Source organism: Rutidosis leptorrhynchoides, chromosome 4 (assembly GCF_046630445.1).
Source record: "Rutidosis leptorrhynchoides isolate AG116_Rl617_1_P2 chromosome 4, CSIRO_AGI_Rlap_v1, whole genome shotgun sequence".
In the NCBI taxonomy this organism is placed as follows: domain Eukaryota; kingdom Viridiplantae; phylum Streptophyta; class Magnoliopsida; order Asterales; family Asteraceae; genus Rutidosis; species Rutidosis leptorrhynchoides.
Window position 1 is genome coordinate 192,083,331 of NC_092336.1, and position 17,677 is coordinate 192,101,007.

Here is a 17,677-nt window from a genome sequence, read left to right on the forward strand (position 1 = left end):
TGAGCGATATATGACGTGACAATGTTTATTTTTGGGTTATTAATGTTGAGGGAGGTGTTATTGGAAAATTTTGAGTGATATGAGAATATATCACTAGGAGTTAAGTGAAAAGAAAATGAAGTATTAAAATAATAAAATAATAATATATATGAGGTGTCAAAATCTAATTGGTGTTGCTTTTCTATTTTGCCCGTTATACAAATATCCAAGCCTCATATTTCGTCAAAACGACGCCTTATAAGGGTGTTGTAGGTGTCATTTACCTGACATCAGGCCGTCTCAATGATTTTGAGGACCCTGATCGAGACATAAAATTGAGTCTCATTATAGACATTAAATCTTTTAATCTTCTTTTAATACATATAAAAAGATAATACTATAAAAATTATCGATACAAAAAAGTTCTGAAAAAAGCATAACAATCTATCTATTTTATTCATTACAGTAGGAAGGGATTAGTATTAATTGTCATTTGACAACGAACTACTAACGTGCCTTCCTGAGTGTATCGTGAAAATGATATATCGTGTAATCTCAACAAATACTGGCCCATATTAAAGCCCGTTAAAGCCCAAATAAAAAAAAAACTAGGTTTTAGGTATTTAACTACACTTCTTTCATTGTTCGGCTCATAACCTCTACTACACCTCACACCGCAGCACAGAGCCGCCGATTAGCGATGGTACCGTCATTATGTTACCTTCTAATCGTAATATTGTATTGCTGAAAAATGATTGTTAGTTCTATTGTTTGTGCGTTACGGTGATTGCGTTTGTGTGTATAATATGAATTCTATGTTTGTATAAATTGATATTGAAGCTAATTATTGCTCTTTCATAAAAATGTTAATTTTAATCTTCATTCTTTAGTGTTGCACTCTGTGCTTTCAGCTATTGTTGTTATCTGTATATGAAATCTGTAATCCATAAGTTTAATACAGTTTGTGTTTAAAGTAAATATGATGCAAATATTATTATTTTTTATTTGGATCTATTGGATGAATTGTTTTGAATGAGTTTGAGCTGGTTAGGTATGCAGTAGAATCTGTTTTAATTTGTATGCATTTGCTGTCTTTTATGTATTTTTAGTTTATTTTGATAACACTATCACTTTAATTAATGAAATTATGATTATAATGATGTATTGCTTTTGTATAAAATCAGTTATGTCTTTCATTTGGAAGCTTACTTGTTTAATGTTATATACTCTGTTTTATTGGCCTCATTATTATTATTATTATTTTTGAATGATTATTGATTGCTTTGTTTGATATCCGTTTGAATTTTCACCTAAAATGAGTTTACTAATTGTGTTTATTGTGTAATTGCTTGGTTTTGTATTTGCTTTTTGTTCTACTATATATTAATATTTTTATATATATTTTTATTTTAATATGTTTTGTTTTTGTAGGTGTTTGTCAAAGCCCAGAAGTCAAGATCTTACTTCAAGAGGTTTCAAGTCAAGTTCAAGCGAAGGAGAGGTGCGTGGTGTATCTTAGTTAGATACCGTTTGTCAGTTGTTGCAAATCTGAAATAGGTTCTTTCTTGTTTAATGTGTTATTTGGATTTTTTTAATCTTTGTTTGGATCTCTTATGCAGAGGGCAAGACTGATTACCGTGCCAGAGTCCGTTTGATTAATCAGGATAAAAACAAGTACAACACGCCCAAGTACCGATATGTTGTGCGATTTGTATCCTTTTTTTGCGTTCATTTTTTCATATGATAAGTGATAAGTGCTCTACTTGTTTTAAAACTTTGTATGTGATAATACAACTTTGAATACCTTAACTTAATGATGCTAATTAGACCAACAAGGATATAGTTGCACAAGTCATATCAGCAACCATTGCTGGGGACATGGTTCTTGCTTCAGCTTATGCTCATGAGCTTCCTCAGTATGGTCTCAAAGTTGGGCTCACAAACTATGCTGCAGGTTTGGTTTTCAAATAGTATTTTTTATAATGATTTGTTTTACAATTTATTTGTGTGTAACGTTTTTCCTTTTCTCTGCAGCTTATTGTACTGGGCTTTTATTGGCTCGCCGAGTGCTTAAGAAGCTTGAAATGGATGAGGAGTACCAGGGTAATGTTGAGGTATGGTTAAATTACTGATCATATTGTCTACATTTTATCCATTTTTTTTATTTTTTGTGATATGTGATTGTTTTTTAATCAAACTGATTTTTATATACAGGCAACTGGAGAAGATTTTTCTGTTGAGCCAGCAGAAAGCCGTAGGCCATTTCGTGCTCTTCTTGATGTCGGTCTACTCAGAACTACCACTGGAAACCGTGTTTTTGGTGCACTTAAGGTTGTTTTACGGTTTTCAATACATCAATATGGTTGAGGGTGTATTTAAGCCCTTTTTTGTTCATATTGTTTTTTTTTTTTGGTTGGCTTGCTTAAGAATAACCGTTATCTGTTTATACGTTGATGATACAGGGTGCTTTAGATGGTGGGCTCGACATCCCGCACAGCGAGAAGAGGTTTGCTGGTTATAACAAGGATGGTAAGAGCCTTGATGCTGAAGTTCACCGCAAGTACATCTACGGTGGCCATGTTGCAGCATACATGAACGTGAGCACTTTTTACACAAGTTTTTATTTTTATTTATCTCAATTTTTATAAAAAAGTTTTTATTTTTTGTCAAGTTTTTATTTATTTATTAATTTTGTCATTTATGTGATATGAAATACATGTTGTACAAGATTCATTTCTATGACAGTTTGTTCATGTTTTACTGTATTAGAACATAAATATATAATCTGGTGTATGGAATGAAAGTTATTGAATCATATTTCTAATGATACAGATGTTAATGGAAGATGAACCAGAGAAGTACCAGTCTCAATTCTCGGACTACATCAAGGCTGGGGTTGAACCAGATAGTCTCGAAGAGCTTTACAAAAAGGTCCATGCTGCTATTCGTGCTGATCCTAACCCTAAGAAGCCAGAGAAGAAGGAACCCAAGGAACATAAGAGGTAATATTAGTGTTCTGTTTGTGAATACAAATTTTAACCTTTAGAAGTTGATGTATATAATATTGTTATCTTGTGTTGTGTGATCGATTAGATACAACCTCAAGAAGCTTACCTACGACGAAAGGAAGCAAAAGCTTATTGAGAGGTTAAATGCATTGAACGCTGCCGCAGGAGCGAACGATGATGATGATTCAGACGAAGATGACGAGTGAGCAACGATGCATGTTTTCATTTTTGTCATGTTTTTGGGTTCACAAGTCTTGAAAGTTTGTTTTATTTTGTTTAGAAGAATCTGATACCAGAATTGTCTTCAACATATTGAGGAATGTTATGTTAAATGTAATGTTTGAACTTGATTTTGTTCTTTTGAAATGATGGTAGTTACTCTTCACCACCTATTTATGCTACGGAATTGTCCTGTACTGTTATTATTCTCGCACTTCTGTTTTCATTGATCAAGATCTTTTACGTTTAAGTGTTTTTGTGTTGCTATAGTTTGACCAATTTCATCTGCATTATGTTACGTGAGGATAATACTTGGTGATATCAGCATTGATGTTGAAAAGACCATAACGGGTCATACGTAGCCTCCTTGGTACACCAGTTGGAACGATGACAACATCAGCTCCTTGCTAACATTGATGGAAATCATTATAGTACAAACAACAATAACTCCCCATGAAATGCAACAAGAAGCTCAATCTCATAAAAGTGGGGTATGGAAGAGTTAATATGGAGACAATCCTTTTCATATCCTACAAATAAAGAGAAGTCACCAGAAATACCTAAAGTAGAGAAAGTTATTCCCCTCAATGTTCGATGTTCGATGGATAGAGACTTTCAAATGGACTTCCGGCCAATAATTGAGTTAAAAAAATATGAAGCGTCATGAAAATGGACCTCCCCATGTAATATTATCTTATTTTCATAGATTTGTCTCTTAAGTATTAATCATGCTACACATTTAGTTCGAACCAAGTAATCCCATCACACACCAAGGCCTTATTGGATGATTCTTGAAAAAGGTCGGCTAATTTTGGATGTTTCAAAAAGGAACTTTCTCATAAAAAGAGACTCATCTTTATGAGTTGGTTATAGAAGGCGTTGTCGTGATCCTCCTTGAAATAAAAATTGAAGTTTGCGTCTTAAAAGACTTGCCTTGTATTCACCACCTTGTCGGGTTTGCAAGAAGTCGCGCTTAAAAGCAACTTTTTCAAGTGCCAGTAATGGAACATTCTCTCAGTCGGGGAAGGCTTTTGGTTACGAGACCTGGAGATATCAGAAGTGAGAATGCTGATTTGAGTAACGATAAATCCTGTGAAAAACACTATCGCCTGCCAATTGAAGGTTTTATGCGTTCAGTCAATCTACGCGAAGTGAATTGGTTCACATTTTTGAGTGTAAGGTGTAAATCTTGCCATTTCATCCGTTGTTATATTATCCCTAACAAATAAGAACATTATAATTCATAATTCAGCAGCCCCTACAATTCTTCGAACGTTTTCACCTAATAGTTGTCACAAATTCTATAAAATGTCCTTATCGTATGTAACTTATGTATCAACCTCATCCACCTTCTCCTCATCCTCCTTAACATCATCTTTGTTATCTTTAACAATTGGATGGATAAACAGATGGTCTATTTTTTTTGGGTGAATTTTTTTTTTTTTTTTTATATTGGTCAAAATCAAAGTGATTGGTAGTTTTTTTCGTTTAAAATTGGCATGAATACGTTTGTTGTTTGGGTGTATGTTGGCTTTATATGTGTATAAGTTTGGTTATGATAAAAGTCCCAATGGTTGTGTCTTAGTCCTCCAGGACTAGAGGCCACCTCAGCGCCACATCAGCACTTTCTCCCATGACTAAACACTCTCAACAGTTACACATTTATTCCATATTTTCTAATTATTTTTTTTTCTAAACAATATTTATTTAAATAAAACTAAACTTTTATTAAAAATAAAAAAATTACATTAAAAATTGAAAAATAAAATTACATTAAAATTAAAAAAACTGCTCTTCGCCTTCGTCTTGAACTTAGACTTCTTCTTCGTCATTGGGAATGTGTGAAGGTCCTGCCTCGGCTTGATTGCTTAGATTAATTGTCGGATCATGTCGAATTCGATAATTAGGTGGAAGACTATACACGTGTTTTACAAGCATATCTCGTAGTAGTCGATGAATGCCCACATCTCTTAATACCGCGTTCATCCGCATATGTGCCTCAACTCTTTCTTGGAATGTTCCTCGTGCACGTCGAATCGGACGATAATTCTCCTTGAGCCTACGAAATGCACGGCCGTTGTCCTCGGTTATCATATTATTTATTATGATACATGTTAACATAATCCTTCTAATTTTGCGGATGTAATACGGTCTTGTCGGAAAACCCCAAGGGGTGGTTTGGTGGTAAGATGCTTGGAAAGTTCCAAAGGGACCCGGGTTCAATCCCCACCTGCTACACTTTGGGGGGTTTGCCTTCCAAAAAAAATAAAATACGGTCTTGTGGGATGTTGAACAATGGTCCATCAACCTTGTAGTACTCCAAATGCTCGTTCAATATATTTTCTTGCCGATATTGTATGTTGATAGAGTGAAAAAGATTGTGAATGTGTGTATTAAAAATGAAATTGATTGTGTATATATAGAGTGAAAAAGAAAAGAAATAAAAAATAGCCGTTAATGACCGTTGGAGTTTTTTTTTTTTTTTTTTCTAACGGCTAAATCTTCGTCCACAAATGTGATTCAAAAGCACGATATGGAGCACGCATGGGAGGGCGGACCCCTGGGCGGCTCGCTGCCATCGGCGCTCAGGAGGGCGGTCGGCTGGGCGGCCCCAGGGCGGTACCGTTGGGAGCTATCTGATAATTACCACTCGATTTCTTACTATCTCTTGGAGCGAATCGGATCTTTGGATCAAAGTTTTTTAGCGAATCTTTAACTTACGCGTATTGATTTAGACAAGCCGGATTAGATATATGGCTACAGATGATATTTGACCAAGTTTTGAGACAACCTGAAATTAGAGAAAACAACTAGAAACTTTATGAGGTGATTAAGTGATTAGCCTAAAACCGAAAATATGGTTTCACTAATTCACTTATATACTCATATGGGCTTCTAATCCGTACAGATGTGTTTTCATAATGTCTTTCTGATTCGTATTGATGTGTTCTCATCCGTACCGGTTGATTAGGGACTTACACTTTTAATGCATCAACACTATCAATACCATTATACACGTTAACTTTCTCAAGAATATATTAATCGTTTTGTCCCCTTATGAAGGTGCCTACTATGATATACCATTTTGTAACAAAGTTACAAATTTATCTTTCCGATACTCGAGTTGCAACACACAAAGGCACGGACTGCTTGCGTTCGCCTAGTCTAGTCTAGACCAATATTTCAAACACTCACGACGCACGTTGCATGTTGCGTGTTGTATTTTATTCTGAATAAGATTTTTTTAAATTTTATTTTTGGTTTAATAGAATACTAATACTAATAACGTTTTATCACTTTGAATGGTTTGACCAAAGACCTGCCATTTTACAAAATTACACCATCTCGAACTAAAATGCAGAATTAGGGCTCAAAATTCAAAACTACCAAAAACCGAAATCAGAATTAGGGCTCAAAATTCAAAACTGAACCATCGTTCATTGTCATCGTCTCCGGTGACGAAACACAGTCTTCGATATCAGGTACACAGTCAAAATTGAATTCGTGTTTGTGTATGTTAATTGTATGTATATCTCTTTTTATCGCAGTTGTACTTCAACCAACAAGCTGATTCCATAGATGATGTATGTATAATATTGTAGTAATTAAATTTGTTTCAAACTTATGTTATTTGTTGCAGTAATTTTTATCTCAATTAATGTATTTATTTTAGCTCGCTGTTTGTCTAAATGAAATAGTACTAATTCAATGCGTTTTGAGTACACTGTTTATTGATTCATTCATGTGCTATAGGAAATGGTTTACTTGTATCTATCCGAACCTGATTGGAGTTCGAATGAAGATTCCGATTCTGTTAAACAGAGAATATCTCTGTTGAATGACCTAGATTCTGTACTGCGTTTGTTAATTGTAACTCAAAGTAGATCAGAGGCACGGCTTTGGCTTTGTAAAGATGTTTCGATGATAAATACTTTATCTCAGCGGCACAAACGCGAGTTATTTATGAACTTGCTTAGAACTAGTTCACAGAAGAAGAGTCTAGCAGGTCAACTTTTGCAGATGGTTTTCGAAAAACAGCCGAAAAAAGCGGGGTCTATTCTAGCTAAGAAAAGCTACATGCTTGAGGATTTCTTTAGAGGTAATATGGCTGAATTTTCTCTTTAATTTGTCTTGTAATTGTAATATTAGAATAACCATCATTCATTATGCTTATGGCCCACTAATTAATGAGATACATATTGATCCATGTAGTAGAATTATGTAGTTGGGCTTACATTGAGTTTGGACAAGTGAACCTTGTTAGTGTCATGAATTTGATTTGGTAGCTTGAGTTGCCTTCATGATGCAAGCTTTGAGCTTGACATTAGAGCCTGAATAGCTAAATAATTCTAATGAGAAGCCATGTTCATTTAAGCAAAAGCTCGATTCAAGTCATGAATGGCTCTTGAAGAGCTTGATGTAGTTCGGCTTGAAAAGGCTGAGTTGACTTTGAGCTTGCATAACTTCGTGAAAGCTTGGATTTTTTGCAGTAGTGAAAAGCTTGCAGTAATTGAGTTGATTTCCTTAAAGTCCAACTTTTTTAATATGGCTTGAAAAGCTTGCAGTAATTGAGTTGATTTCCTTAAAGTCCAACTTGGCTCTTACCAATTCGGTGCTTGTTTGTATTTGTGCTTTAACTTGTTAAATTTGTATTAACGCCAAAGGGGTGGTTAAGTGGTTGGATGCTTGGGAATCTCCAAATGGGACCAAGGTTCAATCCCCACCAACCTCACTTTGGGGCCTTGCCTTTCAAAAAAAATAAAATAAAAATAAAATAAAAATAAACTCGAATAACTCAACCAAAGCTAGACTTGTTTGTAGCCCTAATCTTGTTTACAACCATAATCTCAGGTGTGGTACTAAATAAAATATTATTACTAATAATTTGGTGTTGAGACTAGACATTACGTGTTGGAAATTCATATTGGTTGCTGACATGAATTTCATTTAACTTCTGGTTTAGCTTTTTCTAATTGATAATCATACAGGAAATTCGAGACGTATTTTGCATTGGTTTTCAAATTTTTCTGGCACTAGTGATACGGATCATAAAATGGGGGCCAAGGCACTATCCCAATTTGCTTTTGTGAATCGTGACATTTGTTGGGAGGAACTTGAATGGAAAGGAAAACATGGGCAGTCCCCTGCTATGGTTGCAACAAAACCTCGTTACTTTCTTGATCTTGATGTCGAACAAACACTCGAGAATTTTCTTGAAAACGTGCCTGAATTTTGGTCGTCTCATGAGTTTGCTGATTCGTTAAGAGATGGTGACATTTTGTTTCTGGATACGAAATTCTTCATTAATATGTTTGTAAGATTAATGTACAAAGAAGATATGGAGGAGATTTGGGAAGTCGTTAACGAGTTTCTGACTGATCAACCATTCTCATCCTTATGTTGTCACCTTCTAATTACTCTTAACGAGAGGGAACTGCTTCATTTTTTGGATATGTTAAAAAAGTTTCTGGACCCGAACACTGCACTTAAAGATCTTCGCGACGCATCTCATTATATGGAGGTCATACTTTTAAGACATAATGGTTCAGATTCAATTGACGAGCTACTTCTATTAAATGCGGTTATAAATCGAGGGCGCCAGCTGGTGCAACTTTTGCTAGAAGACGAACACAAGGAGGAAAAGTCTCGAATCAAGGATATTGTACAAAAGATCTGCACTTTACCTGAAAATCCTAATGGTTTAGTCCCGTTAATTAAAGAATGTTCCAAGAACAAAAACATGAATTTGATAAAGTTATTAGGGTTGCAGTCATGGGCTCTTCATTACTTTTTATCAGACGGATATCGGCCTCCTGAGGCTTGGGAGACCTTGTTTGAAAAAAATGGGGTAAACTTTCGCCAATCGGGTAAACATGATTTGTTACACCAAAATGGTTTACGAAATGATAGTGATTCAGATACCGATGGAAGCCTTTCTTCAAGATCAAAACCCAAGAAGAAAGGTAAACATAAAAAGAAAAGAAGAAGAAGATCTTCTCGTGATTACAGCTACGATGATGATCTTCTGGATATGGATTTCTCATATAACAGGACAGATATTCAGTCCAAAGCTAGTTATTGGTTGCTATCTACTGATGGATATTCTACTTCATGGAGCAGCGTAAGTTCACTGATACAAATGTGTCAAATTATATTCTTTCAAATGAGTGTGTATGATTGAAGGTGGCAAAACGGGTAGGGCAAGGAGTCTAAATGGGGCTGGCTTGAAACGAGTCACTTTTAGTATAGGTCAACAAGCACGGGGTTGACCCACAGTAATTTCTTGATAACAAAAAAACCTTTTATTACACTAGCAATCTAAATGTTATTTATAAACGATATTGGAGATTGTATACATTAGAAACAGGCTTTGATGTGATCTTTAATTTGCTTTTGTTTCCAATAAGCAAGTAATCTTTTATAAGATTTAAGTTATTATTTTTAAACTTGTGAAGAATTTTTTTGTGATGTCCAATTTTTGATAGTTGAATGTCTCTCATATTTATAAAAGCAGTTTAGCAATAGTTTGTACTCAGACTCTCAGAGGAAAAATAACTGTCATATTATGAAGTTAATGGACACAGAAATCAAGTGCATATCTTTGAGTTACAGAGATATTAATCGTGCTTGTTTGTTTGTTTGTTTGTTACATCCTTATATTTGCTTCCCTTATATATTATTTCTTGTCATATTGAATTTTGCAGGTTGATTTACCTGAACATCTATCAAGGCATTGTTTTTATACTTGGATGAAGTGGGTCCTTTCTACACGGGAAGATATAGCTCGATGAACATGGGATGGATTCATGTTCTCTTGTTCAAGGTACACTACATTTTGTTGAAACTAAGATATATGATAATTCATTATAGATTCCCAAAAAGATGTTTCTTCTATACAATATTATGTTGTTATGGGTGCACAGTGTACTGCATGCATTTTAACCCACTAAGTGCACAACATTGCTAGTCTTTGTTTACATACGAGTCTAAGGCTAAAACTTGTCCCTTATTATGAAACCAATTTCTATTTTAATTCTGGCTGTGCCACTCAATCTTGTTAGAGGTAGATTGAGACCTGTTTCTGTTTCGCGACATATGAACACCTGAAGAGAATCCATAAACCCCATAATTAAATTCTCTTATATTTAGAAATTAGTTTAGATTAGTTAATCATTGCACAATTTAGTTCTTTAATTATATCTACATTAATTCTTTGTGGAAGTTAAAAAGGGAATAAACAATAAGTGGTTGTGGGGTGGCTTAACCTGACTCGATCAATAGTAGAATTACTGACCATGATCATTTACTCAATCTGCCACCCATTCTGTCACCTCTAGTTAACACAATTTTTGTGACAACTTTTCCCAACTGCCATTAAAATAAATACAAATCGTTCTGCTCAATCTGCATATGAACTTCATCAGCAGTTACAACTGGACTGTCATTATTGGGTATTAATTGCCATTTGTTTCGTTTGTGTAGGATCTTGTATTATTAACCTCGATCCTCGCTACAAATGTGCTGGAGCATCTGTGTTCAGTAAATCTGCAGCTGCTACTTTCATGGGGTATCATGCGTACACGTTGAATGTTTGATGATACACCTTGTGAAATAAACACTATCTATGCCTAGACGTTATGTGGGAAGATCACTTCATCGAGCATAACTAGAGATATATATAATTTGATGCCATACATTTACAAAAGATTGTCCTGAAATGGAGGAATTACATGTTTCAGTTAGCACACCAAGGTTTTTTTTCTCCTGCAAACGTTGCTCAAAGGCACATGCTTCATTGAGCACACAATTTGGAATGTTTGATTTAGCACACAGTTGGTATGGACGTATGTATGCCAAGTACACTTATCAATGATTATGAACAGATCAACCTGTTATTAATGTCTACTGTCGAATCTGTAATATTGTATTAGTGTCATTATTTCTATTTTGTTTGATTTATGTTCTTTAGTAACATCTCCTCATGTGCATCTTTGACTGTTGATCGATAATGTGCAAATGACAAAGTTGATTTGGGGCATTTTTATTCGGTACAGTTTGATTGCTTTTAAGACGTGTCACAACTGATCGATGTTTTAATCAATAAAATCTTGTGGATTTGACCTGTTCACTTATTGTAAATCAATACTGCACATGTGATGTTTCGCATCGGAAACTATAGATATAAACTCCTATGACAGATGCATGTTCAAGTTATTTTTATGTTTCCCATGATAACTATAGATATAAGCAGTTCAAGTTCTGTCACGACTTTGGAATAACGACTTCAAGCGTCACCCATTTCTCCTGAATCACGAAAAGTGCTTCAGTAGTACATTAGTACTTGGGACTTGCTAGTGCGTTTGTTTAAATTGAAATTTGACATCAACAGAAGGTACAAAACTAAATAGTCAAAGAGAGCCAAAAACAGGTACAAACATGAATGAACCCCATTCAAGCATATATAGAGATGAACAATCTGAAAAAGATGAGATCACATTTTCAATTCTATTGCATTAAAACATCAAAATCATTTAACCATTTACTTTTGTCTTCTTTCGTGCAAGAAATCTCTCTTTTGCAGCAGCCAAAGCATCCTGGGTTTTTTTATGATGATCCGTAGGTGGTTGAGCTGCTGCAATGCCGTTGGTTCCCGATTCTTGTTTCAAGGAATCATTGGACCCTTCTTGTTTACGAGAATCAGGAACAGGTTCTTCTTCAACAACTTCAGACCTTTCTTTGGACGCCGCAGAAGTTTCACCTTTGTTTTCTTCTTTAGCACTCGCTGAATCCAATTTTGGTAGTTCACTTTCTTCTGACCTCTGACCTGTTGACTCTTCTTTGTGCTTGCTGGGCTTAACTGACTGACCATCTCTTGCTCCAAAGGCGACATTTTTTGACAAACTGAAGTAGAATTCAGTCATATCACCACCCTTTCTAGTGATCTGTTGAACACAAAACTTGAATCAGGAGATGTACATTTCCCGTCACATAATAAACACGACATAAACGGGTTTAAATCTGGATTCTTAAAGTCACGATAATAGCTTACAAAACACAAACGATACAAACTTATTTACAAAACCGAATGCAGATTATGTTGAACACTAGCTTTTCGTCTCTATTCAACTTTTTGCACAAAAAGCAATATGTTTTGGTACAAGCCTAAAACGGGACGGGATTCATTTAACAGTAAACACTTGTGTCTGAATTCTGTTGATATATATATATATTTAGTGCGATATAAATTGGTAAAAAAAGTTTACCCTTTTAAAATATACAGTAACAATTTTAAGGGTTGTAAGCAACATAAACATACTTTGGACACTTTACAACCCAATCAGAGTTTCAATTCTAACCCAAATCGAACTATTTATAATTTATCCAAGCATAAAGTTGATAAAAATTAACACAAGTAGCACTTACATCTTCTTTTTCCTCCCGAAGTTGACGCAAACGTTCTTCCTCCAACCATTTTGCTTGCTCTGCAAGTTTTCTTTTGTAGGCACCGGTAACAAACTTGTCTTTGTCAGCAAAAAGGTGGTCTTCTTTACTTCTCTCTTTCGCAAGCTTTCTCTCATATATGATCTCATGTTCCCGCTCACGCACTTTTGCTTTATCCATCAATGCTTGAATATACCTTGGCTGTAACAGGAAATACGTATGATTAGCAACAAAAGATAAAGGCTTTATATATCTAATGTAAAATAAATCATGTTTATCCTGTGCAGCAGGATGAACTGCTTTCTTGTTTTTGTTGTCCAAAACACTCAAAAATGTAATTAAATGATACCTTTCTTTCTTGCTTATCCTGTGCAGCAGGACGTACTGCTTTCTCCTTCATCTCGTCATATACTCCATCGTAATCAAACACCGATGGATCCTCCTCTAAGGCTTTCTTATGTTGCTCCTCTACCTAGACACCACAAGAAAACTCAAACAGTAAGTTAAGATAACCGAAAAAGTAAAGGTGGTGTAATGGAAACAGTGGGTCATGAGTCAAAGCATGTAGGTTTTGGTAGATGGTGGGTTGGGTGACTTGGGTCAACATTAGAACTCCCTTTGTCCAATGATAAAACCACCTTTTATAACAAACCAGTGTTCAATGGCGAACCTACATGTGAGCCTAGGGTGTACCATGACACCACTACTTCAGAAGTTTATTCACAATTACCCTTCAAATTGTATAGGACAACACTATATTTAACTATAGGACCCACATGTTCATTTAAATTATGGTTTTTTAAGGTAAAGGGCCACTAAATATAATTTAGTCCACTTCTGAACCCTTTTGAGTTTTGATCCTAGATTTTCCACTGCCGGTGTTAGATACGATTACACAAATATATTCTTACAAAACTAATCTATTCTCAAATATAACAAAATTAGTAAGATGTATGTATTAATTATATGCTTTAGACAATCTTTAACCCGTTCAACCTGTTTCTTTTTATATTTCAAATTGACCCAATAGAGATATAACACAACTCAGATCAACCCATTTATAATTTAACATATAGAACTTTTCGCCTATACAAAAGAACCATAATCAGTTTCGATTAACGACTTACATCCTTAAGAGCCTTGTTCTTGCTGGCCTGTCGAGAAATTTCCATCTCGATATCATCATCATCGTCATCACCAAATCCAAGCGCAGAAGGACGCGGAAGTTTAGCAGGTTGCTTCTTTTGTTGAGAGGAAGGTCCTCTTAGGTTTAATCCGTATTTCATCTCCTTTCGTAATCCTGTATCGAAAAAATAACTACAATTAAACCCACATTGTCAATACAACACCATAATCTAATCTCACACAAACCTACATATATGATATCACACCACCAACACAATAAATACTAAACACTTTATATGTTATTGAGTATTAACACACCTTATTTACTCAAAGCTCAGGTTAAATACTAATTGATTATTTATTATATTTTTTTAATTATATGATAATCATAGTCAACCCCAATAAATTATAGTTATAGTCAAGGTTGCAAAAGACGTGAGACGGGGTGGAGACGGTTGGGTTCTAAAAATGTCGAGACGTTCAAGACGGGTCCAGATGGACGTTGACCAGAGTTTGACTTTCAAATATATAAGTATATAAATGTATACATGTGTACATATTTTAAAGTCAAAAACTTTAATTGATTAATTTGTAACCATAATCGCTATCACCGTTAATTTAATACAGAAAATTCAAACTAAAATACAACAAATTTGATCGATTTTACCGACTTTCTGGATTTTCTGAATTTTGACAGACTTTGACCTGACTTTTTTCAACTTTGACCCGAATTTCGACCGTTGACTGTCATATTAGACGGTTTTCTTCGAGACGGGACGTGCTAGTCATCAGGGTCTTTTGCAACAGTGGTTATAGTACTACTTATTTACCTAAAGATGTTTTGTTGTGTGTATCGTGTAGTCATCATAGAATCTACATGGTTCTAATTTCGTGGAAGAAAAAGTTTGATAATTTATGAATAAACAAATGATATAATTAGGAATATTTAAGAAAGGAAATTAGGGTTTGATGAGTCGAATAAAAAGCTAGGGTTTGTAAGGGGGTTAATAGATCAATCGAAGGTGTACCGTTGTTATGTTCGTCTGATAAGCCGGTGAAGATGTGAGATTCGTTGAAGAAGTAGCGGCCGGAATTTGTATTGACCAGCGGTGGAAGTCGGTGTTGTCGTAAAAAGTTTGCACCAACAAAACTCCGATGATCAAACTTTAAAACACTAAACGGGTAACAAAGATAGACCGGTCCAAATTAGTGAAAATCCTAAAATAATTATACTTGTGATAAAGTAAATATGAATATCAGTGCTACTAATAAGTCAAATAATACATATCATGTATTATAAATACCTCATCAAATGTAATCATGTAACTTGCTTGAATGATATATATATTTTATATATACTCTCTCTCTTTATATCTGCTAATAATTATCAATAGTACACAGTCAAAAACCACATCACTAAAGGTAGTTATAAGCCTACTGAATTATAACACGTCACTAAAGATAGTTATAAGCCTACTGAATTATAACACGTTATCAGCACGAAGTGCTCCGTATAATCAAGGTAAAAAAAAATTCTTTAACGATATCTTCTATTATTTATTAGTAAGGTAAATATTATTATCATCATAACTAACATTTATATTTATATTATTTAAGTTATATATGGTCGGTTATACCGCCTGAATTATATTTCTGTAATCTAACTTTTATTAACTTAACTAACATTTATATTTATGTTATATATGGTCGGTTATACCGCCTGAATTATATTTCTGTAATCTAACTCTTATTAACTTCACTAACATTTATATTCATGTTATCTAACATTTATATGCAATTAATCATTATTTATTTCATGCATACTAATGTTTATTCTTAAATTTATTATTTATGCATAATATGTTTATTCTCTTAATCTTCGTATTTATACTTGTAAAGACCCAAAAAATTTCATATTAATAAATTAATTACAGGATTAAATGTTTCCGACACGATAAGTGAACCTATTATGCTGAATCTTAAAACTTTATTTTTATAATGTAAGTTTTTTTTTAAATTTATAAGAAGAAACGCAAATAAATCAAAGATGTACAAGTAAAACACTATTTGCTACAGTGAAAACGACTTTCCTACAGTAAAACACTATTTGCTACAGTGAAAACGACTTTGCTACAGTAAAACACTATTTGCTACAGTAACACTATTTGCTACAGTAAAAACTATTTGCTACAGTGAATAATATGTCGACAGACTAGCCATGCGATCGCATGGCAGATACACCAAAAGCCCATGCGATCGCATGGGGACCAAAAACACTATTTGCTACAGTAAATATTATGTCGACGAACTAGCAAACAAAACAAAATGAGTTGTCCAGCCTAGCCATGCGATCGCATGGCAAAAGCACTGAAAACCCATGCGATCGCATGGGGACCAAATTCAGAAAATATGCCTATAAAAGGCAGTTTGCTCGACGAATTTATATACACATACTTTCTTTTCTTTTTCTGTGTTCTATATTTATAATTATAATTATAATTATAATTATAACTTTAAATTTAAGTGTAATAATAATAAGGTATATACGAGGGTGTTTTTAATTCGAGTTTCAAACCGTTTTAAACTAAGGAAATATTGGGTATTGTTCGGGGTATTGTTCTTGAATCCAAGGTCAACCATACAGTCATCTACCATCATTACGTCTACGCAATTTGCCTACAATATTGAATCTCAATATTGAACAGTGAGTTTATAGATCCATTTTTAAATACTTTAAATATTTTTTGTAAGACCCGAATATTCGTAGTGTACATAGGTGTATATGAGTTACTCAAGTTTGGGGTTTTTGTTGCACATAATTAAAAAGACAAAAGATGCTGAACTGGGAGGGTCGCGCGCCGCGCGGCTAGGTGGCTCGCCGCGCCATCTGTCTGCGACAGATTCCCCTTTTCTTTTTAATTAGATATTTTGAGGGCATTTTGGTAAAATCACCTTGGGGTCCGAATTTAATGCCTTAGGATCAGTTTGGTGAGCTCATTACTCCATTTCTCAACCACCAAACATCATCCATTCATTCTAGAGAGAGAGGGGGTGGTTAAGTGTGAGAAAGCTTAAATCGGGGAAGAAGAAGCTCATTTCGGGTTAGAACTCGGGAGTTAAAGTTGTTCATCTCCTCCTTAGCTACGTTTTGATTGTTGTGGTAAGCCCTAAACTTGATTACCTTAGTTTAATGTGTTTAAGGGTTAGGGTTTGGGTTAGTGATGCACACAAAACCCACTTGCTAGTAATTTGGGGGTTTTGGGTGAATTTGGGTCATGTAGACTCAAAGGTAACTAATTAGGGTTTTCAAAGTGTTAATTTATGTTTATGAACCTAATTAGTTAGTTAAAGTACTAGAACACTTCAATGATATGTAAATGGGTGTTAATTGGGCATGGATGACCCAAATGGGTGTGTTGACCTTGAAATGGGTCAAATGGGTCTTTAATGACCTAAGTGGTCTTGCATGTGTGAAAATGAGTTAAATTGGTGATGTAAAAATGTAATAAGACCATATTTGACTAGAGTTAGGGTTTTTGGTGAAGTTGACCCATTATTAGGGTTAATGGTGCAAAATGGGTCGGGATTGCACTTTGGGTCAAAATGACTTAGGAATGGTGAAAGAATTGGTTGACCGACTTGAGTTTGCGTTTGATAATATGTATAATGTGATAGGTACGTTACTTTGAGGTTTTGCAAGCTCGGGTATCTTTTCACAAGACTTTGAGGTGAGTGGAATAATTATATGCGTATGTATATAATGTATCTATTTGTTGTAGCGTGAAAGGTGTAGTGTCGAGGTGTTAAGACACCACGTTTCACGTGAAGAGTGTAGCATCGAGGTGTTAAGATGCCACTCGGGTGTAGCATCGAGGTGTTAAGATGCCACCTAGGAGTGTAGTGTC

The 17,677-nt window shown here is 34.7% G+C and overlaps 3 protein-coding genes across 3 annotated transcripts; 2 read left to right on the forward strand and 1 right to left on the reverse strand.

Annotated features, from left to right (window-relative positions):
* The first annotated feature begins 624 nt into the window (after positions 1-624).
* LOC139842881 (large ribosomal subunit protein uL18-like) lies at positions 625-3,412 on the forward strand. The gene is made up of 9 exons (XM_071832981.1): positions 625-682; positions 1,411-1,480; positions 1,599-1,690; positions 1,807-1,933; positions 2,014-2,093; positions 2,194-2,310; positions 2,442-2,576; positions 2,812-2,981; positions 3,073-3,412. The coding sequence occupies exons 1-9, from the start codon at positions 680-682 to the stop codon at positions 3,191-3,193; spliced, it is 915 nt and encodes a 304-aa protein (XP_071689082.1). The 5' UTR covers positions 625-679; the 3' UTR covers positions 3,194-3,412.
* Positions 3,413-6,545: 3,133 nt separating this feature from the next.
* LOC139843441 (uncharacterized) lies at positions 6,546-10,823 on the forward strand. Its single transcript, XM_071833518.1, has 5 exons — positions 6,546-6,688; positions 6,960-7,305; positions 8,195-9,327; positions 9,911-10,029; positions 10,689-10,823. The coding sequence occupies exons 2-4, from the start codon at positions 6,963-6,965 to the stop codon at positions 9,995-9,997; spliced, it is 1,563 nt and encodes a 520-aa protein (XP_071689619.1). The 5' UTR covers positions 6,546-6,688; positions 6,960-6,962; the 3' UTR covers positions 9,998-10,029; positions 10,689-10,823.
* An 810-nt stretch (positions 10,824-11,633) lies between these two features.
* Positions 11,634-14,963, reverse strand: LOC139843682 (uncharacterized). The gene is made up of 5 exons (XM_071833809.1): positions 14,801-14,963; positions 13,775-13,947; positions 12,997-13,119; positions 12,630-12,848; positions 11,634-12,148 (listed from the first exon to the last, which is right to left on the reverse strand). Exons 2-5 carry the CDS (start codon positions 13,931-13,933, stop codon positions 11,738-11,740), a joined length of 912 nt encoding a protein of 303 aa, XP_071689910.1. The 5' UTR covers positions 13,934-13,947; positions 14,801-14,963; the 3' UTR covers positions 11,634-11,737.
* Between the last annotated feature and the right edge of the window lie 2,714 nt (positions 14,964-17,677).